The sequence below is a fragment of the Tachyglossus aculeatus genome, chromosome 5, assembly GCF_015852505.1.
Source record: "Tachyglossus aculeatus isolate mTacAcu1 chromosome 5, mTacAcu1.pri, whole genome shotgun sequence".
Lineage (NCBI taxonomy): Eukaryota > Metazoa > Chordata > Mammalia > Monotremata > Tachyglossidae > Tachyglossus > Tachyglossus aculeatus.
Window position 1 is genome coordinate 35794254 of NC_052070.1, and position 22989 is coordinate 35817242.

The following is a 22989-nucleotide window of genomic DNA, read 5'->3' on the forward strand; positions in this document are numbered from 1 at the left end:
CAGAACGCTCGATAATAATTCCCCAAAAACTCTGACATTATTTTTGGCATTTGAGGAACCCTGAGATTGTGGTGAGTTTCTCTGTCAATTGGCCATGGAGCCAGAATCCAGGTGAATTCATGGGTGGGAAATGCGAGCAGGATGACTTGGAAACCAACCTGACTTTGATTTCTTTCTCTATCTCTTGGGGATCTGCCGATGCTGTCCTGGTCTTGGTGGACTTTTGTTGGTGTTAAAGTTAACAAACCAAGATTTCGTAAGTACCATTTCCATTATTCCTTTGGGTTCATTCCCTTAAGCTCACCTCAATTCTTCTTCCCCCTTTGCGTCCACCCCTTTCCACTATCCTTCCTTCCTCTCCCCCTCGTCCCCCTCTCCATCCCCCCATCTTACCTCCTTCCTTTCCCCACAGCACCTGTATATATGTATATATGTTTGTACATATTTATTACTCTATTTATTTATTTATTAATTTTACTTGTACATATCTATTCTATTTATTTTATTTTGTTAATATGTTTGGTTTTGTTCTCTGTCTCCCCCTTCTAGACTGTGAGCCCACTGTTGGGTAGGGACTGTCTCTATATGTTGCCAACTTGTACTTCCCAAGTGCTTAGTACAGTGCTCTGCACACAGTAAGCGCTCAATAAATACAATTGATTGATTGATTGATTACAGCATTGTTTCCTGGGAGTGCTGCTAGAACCTGGAACTTCCGTCCTGGATAGAGACCCCCATCTCGCTCTCCTTCTAGCATATCCTCTATCTCTATACAGGAATAATTGTCTTATAAATATACACCAATTAACTTATTAAGCAGCATGGCTAAGTGGCGAGAGCCCGGGCTTGGGAGTCAGAGGTCATGGGTTCTAATCCCGGCTCCGCCGCTTGTCAGCTGTGTGACTTTGGGCAAGTCACTTCACTTCTCTGTGCCTCAGTTACCTCATCTGTAAAATGGGGATTAAATCTTTGAGCCCCACGTGGGATAACCTGACCACGTTGTATCCTCCCCAGTGCTTAGAACAGTGCTTTGCACATAGTAAGTGCTTAACAAATACCATCATCATTATTATTATTATTCTGGGTGCCTCCTTCCATTGCTGGGACATATGCTTAGAACCCATAATTCTGGGTGAGTAAGGCCACTTTGGGTGCCATTTCCTCTGCTCTCCATCTCTCCAACTTTTTGGTTCTGGAGTTGGGGGTGGGGTGGTGATGGTGATGGTGGTGTTTATGTGTGTGTAGGGAGTAGATGACAGTCAAAATAACACAGTCCCTTACTCCTCCTGCAATCGTCGTGCAGAATTCAGGACTGGAAAAAATAGCTCTTCCTCTCCCCTTCCCCATCCCCCCACCCCCACCCTACCTCCTTCCCCTCCCCACAGCACCTGTATATATGTTTGTATAGATTTATTCCTCTATTTATTTTACTTGTACATATTTACTATTCTATTTATTTTGTTAATGATCATCATCATCATCATCAATCGTATTTATTGAGCACTTACCATGTGCAGAGCACTGTACTAAGCGCTTGGGAAGTACAAATTGGCAACATATAGAGACAGTCCCTACCCAACAGTGGGCTCACAGTCTAAAAGGGGGAGACAGAGAACAAAACCAAACATACTAACAAAATAAAATAAATAGGATAGATATGTACAAGTAAAATAAATAAATAAATAAATAGAGTAATAAATATGTACAAACATATATACATATATACAGGTGCTGTGGAGAAGGGAAGGAGGTAAGATGGGGGGATGGAGAGGGGGACGAGGGGGAGAGGAAGGAAGGGGCTCAGTCTGGTGTGCATCTAGCTTTACTTCTATTTATTCTGATGACTTGACACCTGTCCACATGTTTTGTTTTGTTGTCTGTCTCCCCCTTCTAGACTGTGAACCCGTTGTTGGGTAGGGACTGTCTCTCTATGTTGCCAACTTGTACTTCCCAAGCGCTTATTACAGTGCTCTGCACACAGTAAGCGCTCAATAAATACGATTGAATGAATGAAGGAATAGTGGGAGAATCCAGGGTAGAGATTTTTCATGCTTCTCCAGTGGCCTTTTTCACTGTCTTGTCTTTCTCCCTACTAGGTGGGAGTGGGGGGAGGGAGGAGGGGAGAAGGGGTTATCCATGATCGCCCTAAGGGAAGGGGAACCGTGACGCCATTCCCATGGACGTAGTGGTGGGAAAAGAGAACTCAGATGCTGCTGATCCCTTTCCCACTCCCTTGCTGCTGTTGTGATGATTCATTCATTCATTCAATCGTATTTATTGAGTGCTTGCTGCATGCCTAGCACTGTTCTAAGCACTTGAGAAGTACAAGTTGGCAATGTATAGAGACGGCTCCTACCCAACAATGGGCTCATAGTCTAGAAGGGGGAGACAGACAACAAAACAAAACATGTAGACAGGTGTCAAAATCGTCAGAACAAATAGAATTATAGCTATATGCACATCATTAACAAAATAAATGGAATAGTAAATATGCATAAGTAAAATAAATAGAATAATAAATCTGTACAAATATATACGAGTGCTGCGGGGAGGGGAAGGAGGTAGGGTTGGGGGGATGGGGAGGAGGAGAGGAAAAGGGGGGCTCAGTCTGGGAAGGCCTCCTTAAGGAGGTGAGCTCTTAGTAGGGCCTTGAAGGGATGATGATGATGACTGTGAAATTTGCTAAGCGCTTACTTTGTGTCAGGCAGTGTACTAAGCCCTGGGGTAGATACAGGTTTTTCAGGCTGGACCCAATCCCTGTCCCTCCTGGGGGTCACAGTCTTCATCCCCATTTTACAGATGACATAACTGAGACCTTAGCGAAGTAAAATGACTTGCTCAAGTTTACACAGCAGACAAATGGCAAGGTGGGACTAGAACTCAGGTCATTTTGACTCCGAGGCCCATGGTCTATCCACTAGGCCACTCTGCTTCTCTACATGGTATGCTTCATTTGTGCCCCAACCTCCAGGGTATTACTTATATTGGGGTACAAAAACAAGCTCCCCATGTCTGATGGCTATATCCCAGAATCCACTTATTTTTCATTTTTTGCTTTACATTCACTCTGCAAAGTGATCCAGAGATAGATGAGCATCTCTGTAAGAAAGGTCAGAGGACCCAATCATTCCTTCCTTCATTCATTTATTCAGTCGTATTTATTGAGCACTTCCTGTGTGCAGAGCACTGTACTAAGGACTTGGGAGGGTACAATGCAACAATAAGCAGACACATTCCCTCCCGACAATGAAATTACCATCTAGGAAGGGGGAGAAAGACATTAATATAAATGAATAAATTCCAGATATGTATGTAAGTGCTGTGGGACTGAGAGAGGGAGAGGAACAAAGGGAGCAAGTCAGGGTGATGCTGAAGGGAGGGGGAGAAGAGTATAGGGGGGCTTAGTTAGGGAAGGCCTCTTGGAGGAGATGGGCCTTCAATAATCAATCAATCAATCAATCGTATTTATTGAGCGCTTACTATGTGCAGAGCACTGTACTAAGCGCTTGGGAAGTACAAATTGGCATCACATAGAGACAGTCCCTACCCAACAGTGGGCTCACAGTCTAAAAGGGGGAGACAGAGAACAGAACCAAACATACCAACAAAATAAAATAAGTAGGATAGAATAAGGCTTTGAAGGAGGGGAGAGTTATTGTCTGTCAGATTTGAGGAGGGAGGGTGTCCCAGGCCAGAGGCAGGATGTGAGTGCGGGGTTGGCGGAGGGATAGGCACAATGGGAAGGTTAGCATTAGAAGAGGAAAGAGAGGATTTTGGCGATGTTAGGAAGGTGGGACCAACAGCATTTAGTGATAGATTGAATATATGGGTTGACTGAGAGAGAAGAGTGAAGGATAACATCAAGGTTATGGGATTGTGAGACAGGAAGGATAGTGGGATCTTTGATCCTGAGGTTAAATAACAGCATCTCTCTGTGGAAATGGTTTGGAAACTGACCTGGAACATCTCTGCAGATATAAGCCGCACGCTTTTCACCTTTCAGCCTAGGCTAACATCAGCTAGGGGAGTATTCCTCCCAGATATCCAGACCGTCTGACACTCTCCGGTGTGGGAATTCTGCCGAGAAGGGTCTTGGGTGAGAAGGGTCAAGTATAAGAAGCAGCGTGGCCTAGTGGAAAGAGCACGGGCTTGGGAGTCAGAGGTTGTGGGTTTTAATCCTGGCTCCACCACTAATCAGCTGTGTGACTTTGGACAGGTCGCTTAACTTATCTGTGCCTCAGTTACCTTATTGAAAATGGGGGATGAAGACTGTGAGCCCCATGAGGGACAACCTGTTCTGCTTGTATCTACCCCAGCGCTTAGAACAGTGCTTGGTACATAGTAAGCGCTTAATCAATGCCATTATTATTATTATTAAGTATAAGGAGGTAGGGACATGGGGAGCTCTGTTCCGTGGGTGGCTATTAGTAACTGAGTCCCTCACTGTTTAACTTCTCTGATTTCCATGCTGATGTCTTTGATTATGGATGTGGTTTCCCAGGTCCATCTATGTGGTCATTCATATAGCCTATAAACCAGGTAAGTTTCATCACAGCTCACCCTGCCTCTGATTTCCTCTGACCCTCTAGACCTGAGGCAGAAGGGCCATTTCAGGAAAGGCAACATTCAAGGGGGAATGCCAGGAGGTCAGAGAAGTTAAAGTCAGCCCAGTGACTTAATATTTGCCACCCACAGTGAAAAAGAAGAAAATCGTGGGAAAAGATCCATAATAATGTGATAAATGCTGATGGGAGAGATGATGGCTATTAGCAGGGGATGGAGGTGGGAAGAGAAGGTGTCTTCTTGGGGGAATAAAAGGTGAACCTGAGCAAATGCATTTTCCGACGGTCGGGGAAGAAGAGAAGCAGTGCTGTCTAGTGGATAGAGCACGGGGCCTTAGGAGTCAGAAGACCTGAGTTCTAATCTCACTCTGTCACTCATCTGCTGCGTGACTTTAGGCAAATCACTTAACTTCTCCATGCCTCACTTTCCTCATTTGTTAAATGGAGATTAAGATTTTGAGCCCCATGCGGGACAGGGACTGTGTCCAATGGGATTATCTTGTATCTACCCCAGCTCTTAGTACAGTGTCTGTCACAGAGTAAGTGCTTAATGAATAATATTTAAAAAAAAATACCGAAGGACAGTTTATATAAGGGACGTTAAGATGCTCAGAGGCAAACAACAGTGATGTAAGTTGGTCTGAAAAGTTTAGCGGCTCTCCACCATTCCCTGTAAATGAATAAGGTATGATTGGTGTGAAAATGGGTGCCCACATGGATTAATACCTAGGAGAAGCTAAAGGACACGGACTCTATTGAAAAGTTTAGTAGTGGCGTGGAAAAAGCCTGCAGCTGGGAGTCAGAGAGCCTGGATTCTAATTCCAGTTCTGCCACTTGTCTGTTCTGTGACCTTGTTTAAATCACTTAACTTTTCTGGCCCTCAATTACCTCATCTGTAAAATGGGGATTAAGACTGTGAGCCCAACGTGGGACATGGACTGATGATCTTACATCTATCCCAGCACTTAGTACAGTGACTGGCACATAGTAAGCTCTTAACAAATACCATTGGGAAAATGTTTGCCTCAAATCAGCAGTGTATATTGTGAAAATGTACATTTGGGAAAGGTTTCATAACTGAGCTAGGGTTCTGTGACCCTCTCATTGTCTAATTCTCAACTCAGTATTGATTCACCTATAAATCTTATACGACGAGGCCCTACATTTTGAATAATGCTATGTCTGAGCTACTAGAGCAGTTAAATAGCTCTGGAGTCAGAAGCCAGGTGAATGCACAAACCAGAAGTGTGTTCACAAAAAATTTGTTGTGAAGGTTTTTATGGCTGAACTAGAGTTGAATCCCTCCGATTGCCTGATGTAGGGGCTCGGCATATGGAGAGCTCGATAGTAAGTAACTCCTCAACAACTCTGACATAATTGTTGGCATTTGAGGAACCCTGAGATCATGGTGAGTTTCTTTGTCAATTGGCCACGGAGACAGAATCCAGATGAACTCGTTGGTGGGAAGAGTGAGCAGGATGACTTGGAAACCAACTGACTGACTTCTTTCTCTATCCTATGTTGGCACTTGGGGATCTGCTGATGCTATCCTGGTCTTGGCTGACTTTGTTGTCATTAAAGGTAAGAAAGCAAAATATTGTAAGTACCGTTTCCATTATACCTTTGGCTTCACTCCCTTCAGCTCACCTCAATCTTTCTTCCCCCGTTGCCTCCACCCCTTTCCACTTCCCTTATAGCATCGTTTCCTGGGAGTGCTTCAAGAGCTTGGAACTTCCCTCCTGGATAGAGACCCCAATCTCCCTCTCCTTCTAGCATATCCTACATCCCTCTACAGGAATATTTTTCTTAGAAATATATGCCAAATACCTCTTTATGCATTATGTACCTTATTATGTAGGTAATATTACTTTAGGCAAGTCACTTAACTCCTCTGGGTCTCAGTTACCTCGTCTGTGCAATGGAGATTAAGACTGTGAGCCCCATGTGGGACATGGACTGTGTCCAATCTGATGAACTTGTAACTACCCCAGGACTCAGTACTGTGCCTTCAACAGAGTAAGTACTTTACAAATACCATAAAAACTCATTCAGTAAATCAGTCATGCCTATTGAGCACTTACAGTGTGCAGGGCACCAAACTAGCACTTAGGAGAGCACAATAAAGCAGGGTTAGTTTACACGTTCCCTGCCCACACAGAGAGTTTCTCAGAAAGTCAGATGTGATAGAAGTCAGGGCACACTTGAGAAGTAGCATGGCTTAGTAGATAGAGCACAGAACTGGGAGTCAGGAGGACCTGGGTTCTAATCCCGCCTCCCCCCATGTCCGCTGTCACATGTCACAACCTGGGGCAAGTCAGTTAATTTCTCTGGGCCTCATTAACCTCTTCTGAAAAATGGGGATTAAGAGTGTGAGTCCCAAGTGGGACAGGGACTGTTCCTAACTTGTATCCACCCCAGTGCTTAGCACAAAGTAAGTGCTTAAGAAATACTATTATCATTATTAATAATAATAGAGGCCACTGCAGTCAGGACGTGCTGAGTCTGAGAGACTCGCCGTCCTGTCAGTAGGGATATCTGAGTTGTGAGTACAAGGCAACACAAATTCATATTTTTTTTAATGTACAGTATAACAGAGTTGGTAGGTGCATTCCCTGCTCATGAGAAACAGCATGACCCAGAGGAAAGAGCATGGACCTGAGAGTTGGAGGATCTGGGTTCTAATCCTGGCTCTTCCAATTGCCTGCTGTGTGACTTTGAATAGTCACTTCTCTGTGCCTCAGTTTCTTCAGCTGTGAAATGGGGATTAAATATCTGTTTCCCCTGCTACTATGAGCCCCATGTGGGACTGTGTCCAACCTGATTAACTTGCATCTATCCCAGTGCTTAGACCAGTGCTTGACACATAGTAAACGCTTAACAAATGTAAAGATAATAATAATAATAATGATAATGAAGTCCAGTCCTTTGCCATTTGAATCGCAGAAGTATATCTCAGTGGTTAACAGCTCAGCAATGAGGAATTTCCTTTTAGCTCAGCTTAGTGGAGTTAAATCTCAAGGTTGGAAGTTACTTAGCCTTTTAACTGCATTTATTATATTCTCCACCACTTCTCTAGTCATCCTCCTCTCCCCTCACCTTGGTTTCATGAATTCAACCATCTCTCTCCTTTATTTTTTTTTTTCCAGAAACTGGCATGTGTGAATGACAGACCACCACAACTCGGCACTTCAGTTTCTCCTCACTGCAAAATCTTGCCCTTGCTTTTTTTTCTCCCTAACTTTCACCTGGCCTTTCAAGTTCTTTTCTCCTGAGGATCATTACCTTAGGTTGCCAGGATCCCCCTTGAGTCCCCAAGCTTTACAATCTACTCCTTCACTATGTGTAATCAGCCCCGTTGTAAGATTATGTCCCGATCATCTCACAAACACACTCTTGAAGAAATAACTCACCATGAAACATTAAATTGGGTAACTTAACTCATGTCTTGTCTTACGTTACGATGTACTAGTGTTTCATGTGCTCTGGCTAGCAATCTTGAATGTGCACACTGTGTTTCGGTGTGAAGTAATCTATGTAGGATTAGGAATGGACCAGGCATTGTCTCAAAACATTTCCCATTTAATAGACTGTACATGGCTGGAGATCGATTTATTAACATCAATGAATTCTCATAAAAGTGAATATGAAGTTCAGCTGACATTACAGCATGCAATAAACACCCGATGACTGACTGATGACTTTTTATTGAACCCTCACTCTGTTTAAGACACTAGTTCCTAGAATTAGTGGCATGAGAGACTAGGAAGATAATAATGGGAGAATCAGTTTTCGATAAATCACAAAAAAGTAGATCATTCTAATGTAAGCAACTTAGAGGCCGAAGGAAATATGAAACGGGAGAAAAGTTGAGAAATCAAGGTTGGAGGTGTAGATTTGGGAATCTGGTAGAGACAGTCCAGAACTTAAGCGTTTCATTCATTCATTCATTCATTCAATCGTATTTATTGAGCACTTACTGTGTGCAGAGCACTGTACTAAGCGCTTAGGAAGTACAAGTTGGCAACACATAGAGACGGTCCCTACCCAACAGTGGGCTTACAGTCTAGTTTCACTACTAATTTTGGTTAGAACATGGTTGAGAAATTACGGAACATTCTTCTGATAATTCACATCTGTCAGGATAGAGCAGTGAGCTCACTTTGGGCAGGGAACATGTCTACCAACTCTGTTGTATAGAATAATAATAATGATGGCATTTATTAAGCACTTACTGTGTGCAAAGCACTGTTCTAAACGCTGGGGAGGTTACAAAGCGATCAGGTTGCCCCACGGGGGGCTCACAGTCTTAATCCCCATTTTACAGATGAGGTAACTGAGGGCCAGAGAAGTGAAGTGACTTGCCCAAAGTCACACAGCTGACAATTGGCAGAGCTGGGCTTTGAACCCATGACCTCTGACTCCAAAGTCCGTGCTCTTTCCACTGAGCCATGCAGTGTGAACTCTCCCAAGAGCTTAGTACAGTGCTCTGCGTATAGTTAGCACTGAACGAATATTCAATCATTCGTTCAATGCATTCACTCATTTACTGAGTCTTAGTGACTTGGTGCTTAGTATATACTTGGGAGAGTACAGCCTGTTGTTGGGTAGTGACCGTCTCTACATGTTGCCAACTTGTACTTCCCAAGCACTTCTCTGCACATAGTCAGCGCTCAATAAATGCGATTGAATGAATACAACAATAAACTGACACATTCTCTGCCCACAGTGAGGCAGGGGGACAGACATTAATATAAATGAACAAATTACAGATATGTTCCTAAGTGCTGTGGGGCTGGGAACGGGGGGAGAACGAAGGGAGCAAGTCAGGGTGACACAGAAGGGAGTGGGAGAAGAAGAAAGGGGGGCTTACGCAGGAAAGGCCTCTTGGAGGAGATGGGCCTTCAATAAGGCTTTGAAGGAGGGCAGAGTAATTGTCAGTTGGATTTGAGGAGGGAGGGTGTTTACAGGTCAGACGCAGGATGAGGGCGAGGGGTCGGCAGTGTGCTAGACGAGATGGAGGCACAGCGAGAAGGTTAGCATTTAGAGGAGCCAGGTGTGCGGGCTGGGTTGTAATAGGAGATTAGTGAAGTGAGGTGGTGGGGGCCAAGATGATTGAGTGCTTTAAAGCCAATGGTGAGGAGTTTTTGTTTGATGCAGAGGTGGATGGACAACCACTGGAGTCTTTTGAGGAGTGGGGAAACATGTCCCGAACATTTTTGTAGAAAAATGATCCGGGCAGCAGAGTGAAGTATGGACTGGAATGGGGAGAGACAGGAGCCTGGGTGGTCAGCAAGGAGATTGTTGCAGTAATCCAGGTGGGATAGGATAATAATAATTATGACATTTATTAAGAGCTTATTATGTGCAGAGCACTGTTCTAAGCGTTGGATTTATTGAGCGCTTCCTGGGTGCAGAGCACCGTACTAAGCGTTTGGAAAGTACAAATAGAGACGGTCCCTACCCACCAACAGGATCACAGGCTAGCAAGGGAGAGGCGTTCATTCATTCAATCGTATTTATTGAGCGTTTACGGTGGGCTAAGCGCTTGGAAAGTACAATTCGGCAACAGAGACAATCCCTGCCTACAACGAGTTCACAGTCTAGCAGGGGGTAGGCATTCAATCATTAAATCGTATTTATTGAGCGCTTGCCGAGTGCAGAGCACTGGTCTAAGCGCTCAGAAAGCCTGATCTCTCCGTACCCCCCTTGCCCGTTGTTGCCCACAGTGAGTATATTAGCACAGTAGCAGTTTGGATGGAGACAAAAGGGTGGATTTTAGATATGTTGTGAAGGTGGGACTGACACTGATATTGATGAGTGATTCATTCATTTATTCAATCGTATTTATTGAGCGCTTACTGTGTGCAGAGCACTGGACTAAGTGCTTGGGAAGTCCAAGTTGGCAACATATAGAGACGGTCCCTACCCAACAGTGGGCTCACAGTCTAGAAGGGGGAGACAGACAACAAAACAAGACATATAAACCAAATAAAATAGAATAAATATGTACAAGTAAAATAGATAAATAAATGGAGTAATAAATATGTACAAACATATATAGAGCAAAGTGCTATGTTGGAAGAAACATTTGTGCTCTTGGCATGACATTAGTGAATCAATCAACCAGTGGTAGTTACTGAGTACTTAGTATGCGCAGAGCACTTTATTAAGCTCTTGGGAGAGTACGGTATATATGGTAGACACAATGCCTGACCTCAAGGAGTTTACAGTCTAGTAGAAGGTGTGAGTGTTACAATGCAAGTTTTCCTTAATGTGGGTTTTTTCTTAATGGTGTTTGTAAATCCCGGCCCTGCCGATTGTCAGCTGTGTGACTTTGGGCAAGTCACTTCACTTCTCTGTGCCTCCGTTACCTCATATGTAAAATGGGGATTAAGACTGTGAGCGCCCCCGGGACAACCTGATCACCTTGTAACCTCCCCAGCGCTTAGAACAGTGCTTTGCACATAGGAAGCACTTAATAAATGCCATCATTATTATTATTATTATTATTGTTAAGTGCTTACTATGTATAAGGCACTATCCTTGTCTTGCCTTATGCCACTGAGACATCTTCGACTCATAGAGATGGCATCATCATCATCAATCATATTTATTGAGCGCTTACTATGTGCAGAGCACTGTACTAAACACTTGGGAAGTACAAATTGGCAACATATAGAGACAGTCCCTACCCAACAGTGGGCTCACAGTCTAAAAGGGGGAGACAGAGAACAAAACCAAACATACTAACAAAATAAAATAAATAGAATAGATATGTACAAATAAAATAAATAAATAAATAAATAGAGTAAAAAATATGTACAAACATATATACATATATACAGGTGCTGTGGGGAAGGGAAGGAGGTAAGATGGGGGGGATGGAGAGGGGGACGAGGGGGAGAGGAAGGAAGGGGCTCAGTCTGGGAAGGCCTCCTGGAGGAGGTGAGCTCTCAGCAGGGCCTTAAAGGGAGGAAGAGAGCTAGCTTGGCAGATGGGCAGAGGGAGGGCATTCCAGGCATATCCGTCCAGGCATGGACGGATCTCTCCCGGAATGCCCCACCTCCACGAGTTTTCTTGGTCAAAATCCGGAGGTGGTTTAGCAGAGGCCTCCTTCCGCACAGTCAACTTGAGTCTTCACCCTTGATCCTGTCCCAGCCCGCTGTTGGGTAGGGACTGTCTCTATATGTTGCCAACTTGGACTTCCCAAGCGCTTAGTACAGTGCTCTGCACACAGTAAGTGCTCAATAAATAGGATTGACTGATTGATTGCTGCCCAGCACGGGGGAGTTTTGACTTGTAGCGGATGGCCTTCCACTTGCTAGCCACTGCCCAAGCTAGGAATAGACGGGGTATGCCTTTGCCTGACTCTCCCTCCTGTAGTCGAGACTGGTAGAGGGCTGGGAACTCTCCAGGCTCACACCCTAAGCGCTGTGATGGTATCTGGTACTATAGAGAAGCAGCGTGGCTCAGTGGAAAAAGCACGGGCTTTGGAGTCAGAGGGCATGGGTTCGAATCCCGGCTCCACCACAAGTCTGCTGTGTGACCTTGGGCAAGTCACTTAACTTCTCTGAGCCTCAGTTACCTCATCTGTAAAGATGGGGATTAAGACTGTGAGCCCCACGTGGGACAACTTGATCACACTGTATCCCCCCCAGCACTTAGAACAGTGCTTTGCACATAGTAAGAGCTTAACAAATACCATCATTATTATTATTATTATCTGTACCTCAATCTCGTCTACCTCACTGCCGACCCCTCGCCCACATCCTGCTTCCGACCCGGAACACTCTTCCTCCTCAAATCCGACAGACAATTACTCGGCCCCCTTTCAAACCCTTATCGTATGAAAGCATATCTCCTCCAAGAGGCCCTCCCTGAATAAGCCCTCCTTTCCTCTTCTCACTCCCGTCTTCATTAGCCTGATTTACTCCCTTTATTCATCCCCCCTCCGAGTCCCATAGCACTTATGCACATATCTGTAATTTATTTATTTATAGTAATGTCTGTTTCCCCCTCTAGACTGTAAGCTCATTGTGTGGGCGGGGAATGTGTTTGTTTATTGTCATATTTTACTCTTCCAAGTGCTTATTGCAGTGCTCTGTACACAGTAAGCGCTCAATAAATATAATTGAATGAGTGGTAGATTCATTCATTCATTCAATCGTATTTATTGAGCGCTTACTGAGTGCAGAGCACTGTACTAAGCGCTTGGGAAGTACAGGTTGGCAACATATAGAGACGGTCCCTACCCAACAGTGGGCTCACAGTCTAGAAGAGCTATTAAGAGCTTGGTACAGTGCCTGGCACATAGTCAGGCACTTAAATACCACTGAAAAATAAAATAAAAAAACCCAAACCAACCCATGACTGGATTATCAAAAACCTCCAGCAGGAATAATGGTCCTTAATGGGGGCAGGAGACGAGGATGGGGTGTCAAATGATTCATGGAAAGGAGAGAGAAAGGAGATTGGTAGATACAAGATTGTCAGGGTGGACACAGTCCCTGTCCCACATGGGGCTCACACTTCATCCCCATTTTATGGAAGAGGTAACTGAGGCCCAGAGAAGTGAAGTGACTTGCCCAAGAGGAGCCGGGATTAGAACCCAGGTCCCTTTGACTCCTAGGCCTGTGTTCTATCCACCAAGCTCTATCCATTAAGTTCTTGAAGAACAAAATCCAGTGTTATAAAAAAAACTGTCTGCCATTGATCTGATTAGTTGTTATCTAATTTAATAATAATAATAATAATGGCATTTATTAAGTGCTTACTATATGCAAAGCACTGTTCTAAGCGCTGGGGAGGTTACAAGGTGATAAGGTTGTCCCACGGGGGGCTCACAGTGTTGATTCCCATTTTATAGATGGGGAACTGAGGCACAGAGAAGTGAAGTGACTTGCCCAAAGTCACACAGCTGGCAATTGGCGGAGCAGAGATTTGAACCCATGACTTCTGACTCCAAAGCCCGGGCTCTTTCCACTGAGCCACGAATTTAGTGTTTAGCACTGTTCTGGGCATGGAGTAATTGCCTAATAAACTCTATCATCATCACAGTGGAAACAGTCCAACCTAGGGAGTCAGAGGACGAGAATTCTAATCCTGGCTCTGCCACTTGTCTGCTGTGACCTTGGGCGAGTCACTTCACTTCTCTGTGCCTCAGTTACTTCATCTGCAAAATGGGGATTAAGACTGTGAACCCTAAGTGGGACAACCTGATGACCTTGCATCTACCCAGCGTGGATCAGTGGAAAGAGCCCGGGCTTTGGAGTCAGAGGTCATGGGTTCAAATCCCAGCTCCCCCAATTGTCAGCTGTGTGACTTTGGGCAAGTCACTTAACTTTCTCTGTGCCTCAGTTCCCTCATCTGTAAAATGGGGATTAAATCAATCAATCAATCAATCATATTTATTGAGCGCTTACTGTGTGCAGAGCACTGTACAAAGAGCTTGGGTAGTACAAGCTGGCAACATATAGAGACAGTCCCTACCCAACAGTGGGCTCACAGTCTAGAAGGGGGAGACAGACAACAAAACCAAACATACTAACAAAATAAAATAAATAGAATAGATAGGTACAAGTAAAATAAATAAATGGAGTAATAAATATGTACAAACATATATGCAGGTGCTGTGGGGAAGGGAAGGAGGTAAGATGCGGGGGATGGAGAGGGGGGTGAGGGGGAGTGGAAGGAAGGGGAGTCCCCCGTGGGACAACCTGATCACCTTGTAATCTCCCCAGCGCTTAGAACAGTGCTTTTCATATAGTAAACGCTTAAGAAGTACCATCACCATTATTATTATTATTATTATTATTATTATTATTATTATTATTATTATTATTATTACCCCAGCGCTTAAAACAGTGCTTGGCATATAGTAAGCACTTAACAAATACCATTATTATTATTATTATTATTATGTGACCCAATGAGTTCCCCAAAAAGTAGAGAGGAGGGGATCCACACTGGACACAGAAGAAAGGCAGGTTGTCAAGTGTCTTTATGCTTCCCTTTAACTCCAAGCTCTGAGCTGTCCTCTGTGAAACTAATAGCCTAAAGCAGGAAGTTTTCCAGTTCCTGTGCAGTGGCTAGCTTCGGCATGCAAGCTCCTCTAATATTTTTTACTTTAAGTCTGTGTGCCGTTGTATTGCTACTAGCTTCAAATAGTCCCTGGTCTTCGACGCGAACTGTGACAGTCGAAAACTGGATGGTTCACGCCTGCCTTTTGAACCTGTAATCAATCAATCAATCAATCGTATTTATTGAGCGCTTACTATGTGCAGAGCACTGTACTAAGCACTTGGGAAGCACAAGTCAGCAACACATAGAGACAGTCCCTACCGAACAGCGGGCTCACAGTCTAGAAGGGGGAGACAGAGAACAAAACCAAACGTACTAACAAAATAAAATAAATAGAATAGATATGTACAAGATAAATAAATAGAGCAATAAGTGTCTGCCCTTCTTTCGGTGTATGTTAACAGCCGTTCAACCCACTTTTTAAATTAAGGCGTTATTGAGGCACTTTCCCCCGGAGCAGTCTTTAAAGGGCGGCCGGGACAGATTGTTTATTTATTTATTTATTTACTTATTTTACTTGTACATATCTATTCTATTTATTTTATTTTGTTAGTATGTTTGGTTTTGTTCTCTGTCTCCCCCTTTTAGACTGTGAGCCCAATGTTGGGTAAGGACTGTCTCTATATGTTGCCAATTTGTGCTTCCCAAGCGCTTAGTACAGTGCTCTGCACACAGTAAGCGCTCAATAAATACGATTGATGATGATGATGATGATGTACAAACATATATACAAGTTATTTCAGCAGAGCTAGTCCCAGAGAGCTATTCCTACGAGTCCTGCTTAGTTCAGGAAGAGATTCTGGATTCCCTGGCTTACTTCTTTTGGGGATAGGGTGGCTATTCCTAGGAGCAGCGTGGCTCAGTGGAAAGAGCCCGGGCTTTGGAGTCAGAGGTCATGGGTTCAAATCCTGGCTCCACCAAGTGCCAGCTCTGTGACTTTGGGCAAGTCACTTCACTTCTCTGTGCCTCAGTTCCCTCATCTGGAAAATGGGGATGAAGACTGTGAGCCCCCCGTGGGACAACCTGATCAGCTTGTAACCTCCCCAGCACTTAGAACCATGCTTTGTATATAGTAAACACTTAATAAATGCCATTATTATTATTATTATCCATGCAGTTCAATATTGAAAACCCTGATCTCCAGCTAATCTGCTAATACTGTCTAGGTATGTTTGTACATATTTATTACTCTATTTATTTATTTTACTTGTACATATCTATTCTATTTATTTTATTTTGTTTGTATGTTTGGTTTTGTTCTCTGTCTCCCCCTTTTAGACTGTGAGCCCACTGTTGGGTAGGGACCGTCTCTATATATTGCCAATTTGTACTTCCCAAGCACTTAGTACAGTGCTCTGCACACAGTAAGCGCTCAATAAATACGATTGATGATGATAATACTGATATGGCAACAGCTGCCTTTGGGTCCTATAATTTTATTTCAAACACCCAGGGTCCTTCCACCTCAGATCCTCCCACAGTCCTTTGGCTCAGAAGTGCTGCTCATCTTCACCGGGACCGGGGAAAACCCAGAAATCCTGGAGCACGAGGAGGGAGGAGTCAGGGATCACACATTCTGCATTTTGCAGATTTCTGCAAAGAACTTTTTCCTGTGCCCTAAGAACCAAACAATTATTACTATTGCAATTACTATTATAGTGATTAAGTGTAGAGTCCAGGCACTCCGCTAAATACTGGAGTAAACACAGGATAATCAGATGAGACCTACAGTCTCTGTCCTGCATGGGAATCACCATCTAGACTGTAAGCTCACTGTGGGCAGGGAACATATCTAATAATAATAATAATGATGGCATTTATTAAGCGCTTACTATGTGCAAAGCACTGTTCTAAGCGCTGGGGAGGTTACAAGGTGATCAGGTTGTCCCACGGGGGGCTCACAGTTTTCATCCCCATTTTACAGATGAGGGAACTGAGGCCCAGAGAATAATAATGATGGCATTTATTAAGTGCTTACTATGTACAAAGCACTGTTCTAAGCACTGGGGAGGTGACAAGGTGATCAGGTTGTCCCCAGGGGGCTCACAGACTGAATCCCCATTTTACAGATGAGGTAACTGAGGCGCAGAGAATAATAATGACGGCATTTATTAAGTGCTTACTATGTACAAAGCACTGTTCTAAGCGCTGGGGAGGTGACAAGGTGATCAGGTTGTCCCACGGGGGGCTCACAGTCTTCATCCCCATTTTACAGAGGAGGTAACTGGGGCGCAGAGAAGTGACTTGCCCAAAGTCACACAGTTGACAATTGGCGGAGCTGGGGTTTGAACCCATGACCTCTAACTCCAAAGCCCAGGCTCTTTCCACTGAGCCACGCTGCTTCTCTACCGACTCTGATGTATCGTACTCTCTCAATCGCTAATTCCAGTGCTCTGCACACAGTGAGCCCTCAGTAAATACCACTGATGATGACGATGACGAAGAGAGAAGAGGTATTTAGTCCCCATTTGATAGCTGAGGAAACTGAGGCACAGAGAAGTGAAATGACTTGTGGAAGGTCACACAGGAGGGAACTGTCAGAGCCTACGTAATATGTAACCTACATAATATTCACCTGTTGCATCCAGCTGGAAAAAGAGATGTCCAGTGTTTTTTAATGTCGTCCATCGGTGGCTTACCCTATATCTAGGGAGTTGGGGAATAAGGGATATATTGGCTTAGGTCTCATGGAAAATTTCTATACAGCACCTGACCAAGAGGGTGCAAGAACAGGGAGGAATAGGCAACCCTAGTAGCTGCTGACAATTCCACAATCAAGCATTCCCGTGGGCTTCTGTTTTTTTTTAATGACATTTATTAAGCACTTACTATGTGCAAAGCACTGTTCTAAGCGCTGGGGAGGTTACAAGGTGATCAGGTTGTCCCACTTATCATTATTGTGTGTATTGTCTCTACTGCGGGCAGGGAATGCATCTGTTAATTGTAGTATTGTAATAATAATACTAATGATGGCATTTGTTAAGCGCTTACTATGTGCAAAGCACTGTTCTAAGCGCTGGGGAGGTTACAAGGTGATCAGGTTGTCCCACTTATTATTATTGTGTGTACTGTCTCTACTGTGGGCAGGGAATGCATCTGTTAATTGTAGTATTGTAATAATAATAATGATGGCATTTGTTAAGCGCTTACTATGTGCAAAGCACTGTTCTAAGTGCTGGGGAGGTTACAAGGTGATGAGGTTGTCCCACGTGGGGCTCACAGTCTTCATCCTCATTTTCCAGATGAGGGAACTGAGGCCCAGAGAAGTGAAGTGACTTGCCCAAAGTCACACAGCTGACAAGTGGCGGGGTCAGGATTTGAACCCCTGACCTCCGACTCCAAAGCCTGGGCTCTTTCCACTGAGGCTCACTCTGATTCCTGATTTCTGATTCCTGGTTCCTGATTTCTCTTCCTAATACGGGGCCTCCTTGATGACCGAAGGATCCCAACTTAGGCACTTACCTTATTATTATTATTATTATTACACCATGCTGCTGCTTGTAGTTTAGTCCTCACCCTCTTCTTTTTTGCCACTTGATTCTCTGTCCCTCCAGCCCTTCCACTCTTTTCTTTTCTCTGGCAGAACCAGATTTTGTCGTGACTCTTAAGAAGGGAAAGAACAGAAAGCAGCGTGGCTTAGTGGAAAAAGCACGGGCTTGGGAGGCAGAGGTCGTGGGTTCTAATCCCGCTCCGCCACTTGACTGTCGCGTGACCTTGGGTGAGCCACTTAACTTCTCTGAGCGTCAGTGACCTCATCTGTAAAATGGAAATTAGGATTGTGAACCCTGTGTGGGACAACCTGGTTACCCTTGTATGTATCCCAGCGCTTAGAACAGTGCATGGCACATAGTAAGCACTTAACAAATACCATTATTATTATTATTATTATTATTATTATTATTATTATTATTATTATTATTACCTAGGGGAAGCAGTGAGACCTAAATGAAAGAACACGGGCCTGGAAATTGGAGGACCTGGGTTCTAATCCTGCTCTGCCACTTACCTGATGTGTGACCTTGGGCAAGTCACTTCATTCATTCATTCAATCGTATTTATTGAGCACTTACTGTGTGCAGAGCACTGTACTAAGCTTCATTTCACAGAGAAGCAGCATGGCTCAGTGGAAAGATCCCGGGCTAAGAAAGTCAGAGGTTATGGGTTCAAATTCAGCTCTGCCACTTGTCAGCTGTGTGACTTTGGGCAAGTCACTTAAGTTCTCTATGCCTCAGTTCCCTCATCTGTAAAATGGGGATTAAGACTGTGAGCCCCTCGTGGGACAACCTGATCACCTTGTAACCTCCCCCAGCGCTTAGAACAGTGCTTTGCACATAGTAAGCACATAATAAATGCCATCATTATTATTATTAACTGTGGTACTTATTACTCATTCATTCATTCATTCAATTGTATTTATTGAGTGCCTACTGTGTGTGGAGCACTGTGCTAAACGCTTGTATCCATCCCATTATTATTATTCACTTCTTTGTGCCTCACTTCCCTTAACTGCAAAATGGGGATTCAATACCTGCCCCCTCCTACTTAAGGTGGGAGTCCCTTGTGGGACTTGATTAAGTTGGATCTGCTCCAGCTTTTGGACAGTGCTTGGCTCAGAGTAAGCGCTTAACAAATACCACTATTATTATTAATTTGTACGGGCAAAACCCAGCCCGTTCCTGAGGGCAGGACCACTCACTCCAGGAAGCTTGGAAAGGATCTGCTCTGATGGGTATCTGGATGTCCCCTCTAGACTGTAAGCTCCCCTTTAGACTCTAAGATCACTGTGGGCAGGGAATGTGTCTGTTATATTGTTATATTGTAATAATAATAATAATAATGATGGTATTTGTTAAGCGCTTACTACGTGCCAAGCACTATTCTAAGCACTGGGGTAGATACAAGGTAATCAGGTTGTCCCATGTGAGGCTCACAGCTGTAATCCCCATTTTACAGATGAGGGAACTGAGGCACAGAGAAGTTAAGTGTCTTGCCCAAAGTCACAAAGCAGATAAGTGGCGGGGCCGGGACTAGAGCCCACGACCTCTGACTCCCAAGCCAGGACTCATTCCACTAAGCCACACTGCTCTCGCAAGCGCTTAGTACAGTACTCTGCATGCAGTAAGTGCTCAATAAATGACTGCCCAACTGGCTTGCCTTCCCCGTGTCCCCTAGTTTTTTGAAGTCTGCCACTGCCGAATCTTTTCTCCTTTCTCCATCCGTTCATTCATTCATTCGTTCAATCGTATTTATTGAACGCTTACTGTGTGCAAAGCACTGTACTAAACACTTGGGAGAGAGCCAGGGTCAGGGCTGGGGCAGCCTAGTTCATTCATCCATTCATTCATTCATTCAATCATATTTATTGAGCACTTACTGTGTGCAGAGCACTATCTAAGCACTTGGGAAGTACAAGTTATATAGAGACAGTCCCTACCCAACAGCGGGCTCACAGTCTAGAAGGGGGAGACAGACAATCAATCAATCAATCAATCAATCGTATTTATTGAGCGCTTACTGTATGCAGAGCACTGTACTAAGCGCTTGGGAAGTACAAGTTGGCAACATATAGAGACGGTCCCTACCCAACAGTGGGCTCACAGTCTAGAAGGGGGAGACAGAGAACAAAACCAAACATATTAACAAAATAAAATAAATAGAATAGATATGTACAAGTAAAATAAATAAATAGAGTAATAAATATGTACAAATATATATATATATATATATACAGGTGCTGTGGGGAAGGGAAGGAGGTTCCCTACCCAACAACAGGCTCACAGTCTAGAAGGGGTAGACAGACAACAAAACAAAACATGTGGACAGGTGTCAAGTCATCAGAATAAATGGAAATAAAGCTAGATGCACATCATTAAAACAATGAATAGAATAGTAAATATGTACAAGTAAAATAAATAGAGTAATAAATCTGTACAAACGTATATACAGGTGCTGTGGGGAGGGGAAGGAGGTAGGGCGGAGGGGATGGGGAGGAGGAGAGGAAGAAGGGGGTCACCTGTATTTATGTATATCACCTGTATATATGTATATATGTTTGTACATATTTTTTACTCTATTTATTTATTTATTTTATTTGTACATATCTATTCTATTTATTTTATTTTGTTAGTATGTTTGGTTTTGTTCTCTGTCTCCCCCTTTTAGACTGTGAGCCCACTGTTGGGTAGGGACTGTCTCTATATGTTGCCAATTTGTACTTCCCAAGCGCTTAGTACGGTGCTCTGCACATAGTAAGCGCTCAATAAATACGATTGATGATGATGATGATGATGAAGGGGGCTCAATTTCCTGTCTCAGAGCGGCCCTGGGGCAGGTGGGGCAGTGCCCAGCCGCGGAAACGCGAGGTCTCGGCCTAAAAGTTGCGTCGGGTCTGGGGCAGAGGGATCCGAGCCACCACCTGAAGTAGCTGCAGAATACTCTGGCTGCCTGAACTTCCCTGGTCCGAAGTGGAAGCAGTTTGGCTTCGTGGATACAATCAATCAATCAATCAATCAAATTTATTGAGCGCTTACCGTGTGCAGAGCACTGTTCTAAGCGCTTGGGAAGTTCAAGTTGGCAACATATAGAGACAGTCCCTAACCAACAGCGGGCTCACAGTCTAGAAGGGGGAGATGGACAACAAAACAAAACATGTGGACAGATGTCAAGTCGTCAGAATAAATGGAAATAAAGCTAGATCAATCGATCAATCGTATTTATTGAGCGCTTACTGTGTGCAGAGCACTGTTCTAAGCGCTTGGGAAGTTCAAGTTTGCAACATATAGAGATGGTCCCTACCCAACAGCGGGCTCACAGTCTAGAAAGGGGAGATGGACAACAAAACAAAACATGTGGACAGGTGTCAAGTTGTCAGAATAAATGGAAATAAAGCTAGATCAATCAATCAATCAATCGTATTTATTGAGCGCTCTCTGTGTGCAGAGCACTGTGCTAAGCGCTTGGGAAGTCCAAGTTGGCAACATATAGAGACAGTCCCTACCCAACAAGTGGGCTCACAGTCTAAAAGACTGTGCAGCAGCTTGGCTTCGTGGATACAGCCCAGGCCTGAAAGTCAGAAGGACCTGGGTTCTAATTCCAGTTCTGCTGCTCGTCTGCTGGGTGACCTTGGGTGAGTCAATTCACTTTTCTAGGCCTCAGTTACCTCATAATAATAATAACGGCATTTATTAAGCGCTTACTATGTGCAAACCACGGCTCTAAGCGCTGGGGGGATACAAGGGGATCAGGTTGTCCCACGTGGGGCTCACAGTCTTCATCCCCATTTTACAGATGAGGCCCAGAGAATAATAATAATAATGTTGGTGTTTGTTAAGCGCTTACTATATGCAAAACACTGTTCTAAGCGCTGGGGGAGATACAAGGTGATCAGGTTGTCCCACGAGGGGTTCACAGTCTTCATCCCCATTTTACAGATGAGGGAACTGAGGCCCAGAGAAGTGAAGTGACTTGCCCAGAGTCACACAGGTGACAAGTGGCAGAGCCAGGATTCGAACCCTCGACCTCTGACTCCCAAGCCCGGCCTCTTTCCACTGAGCCACGCTGCTTCTCATCTGTCAAATAAGGATGAAGACTGTGAGCCCCATGTGGGGCAGGAACTGTGTCCAACCTGATAACCTTTTATCTATCCCAGCACTTAGTACAGTGCCTGGTGCATAGTAGGTGCTTAACAAATACCATTACAAAACAAAAATAATAATAATAATGGTATTTATTAAGCACCTACTATATGGAAAGCACTGTTCTAAGCACTGGGGAGGTTACAAGGTGATCAGGTTGTCCCACGGGGGGCTCACAGTCTTCACCCCCATTTTACAGAGGAGGTAACTGCGGCACAGAGAAGTTAAGTGACTTGCCCAGAGTCACACAGCTGACAATTGGCGGAGCCGGGATTTGAACCCATGACCTCTGACTCCAAAGCCCATGCTCTTTCCACTGAGCCACGCTGCTTCTCTAAATAAAATAAAACAAACACAAAAAACAAAACAACAAATACATTCCCTGCCCACACCTGCATTTAAAACAGAAATCTGGTTGTGGAAGCGGGAAGTGTGGGAGAGCAGGTGTGGAGTTGGGTTCTGGGGAGAATCAATCAATCAATCAGTTGTATTTATTGAGCGCTTACTGTGTGCAGAGCACTGTACTAAGCGCTTGGGAAGTCCAAGATGGCAACACATAGAGACAGTCCCTACCCAACAGTTGGCTCACAGTCTAGAAGCAGCGTGGCTCGGTGGAAAGAGCCTGGGCTTTGGAGTCAGAGGTCATGGGTTCAAATCCCAGCTCTGCCACGTGTCTGCTGTATGACCTTGGGCAAGTCAATTCACTTCTCTGA

At 44.3% G+C, this 22989-nt stretch overlaps 1 protein-coding gene across 27 annotated transcripts in view; it reads left to right on the forward strand.

Moving 5' to 3' along the window:
- The window catches only part of LOC119928472, a 70460-nt gene extending 62206 nt beyond the window's left edge, over nucleotides 1-8254 (forward strand). For 15 of the 27 annotated variants that reach the window (XM_038746760.1, XM_038746768.1, XM_038746758.1 and 12 more), the window contains 3 exons: nucleotides 189-256; nucleotides 6144-6161; nucleotides 7709-8254. In XM_038746760.1, the coding sequence (XP_038602688.1) occupies nucleotides 189-256; nucleotides 6144-6161; nucleotides 7709-7834 (212 nt within the window). In that variant the 3' untranslated portion in view covers nucleotides 7835-8254. Of the gene's footprint in view, nucleotides 1-187; nucleotides 257-4501; nucleotides 4540-6086; nucleotides 6162-7708 lie in introns of all 27 variants that reach the window. The other 12 variants (XM_038746780.1, XM_038746775.1, XM_038746772.1 and 9 more) reach the window with 10 other exon arrangements.
- The last annotated feature ends 14735 nt before the right edge of the window (nucleotides 8255-22989 follow it).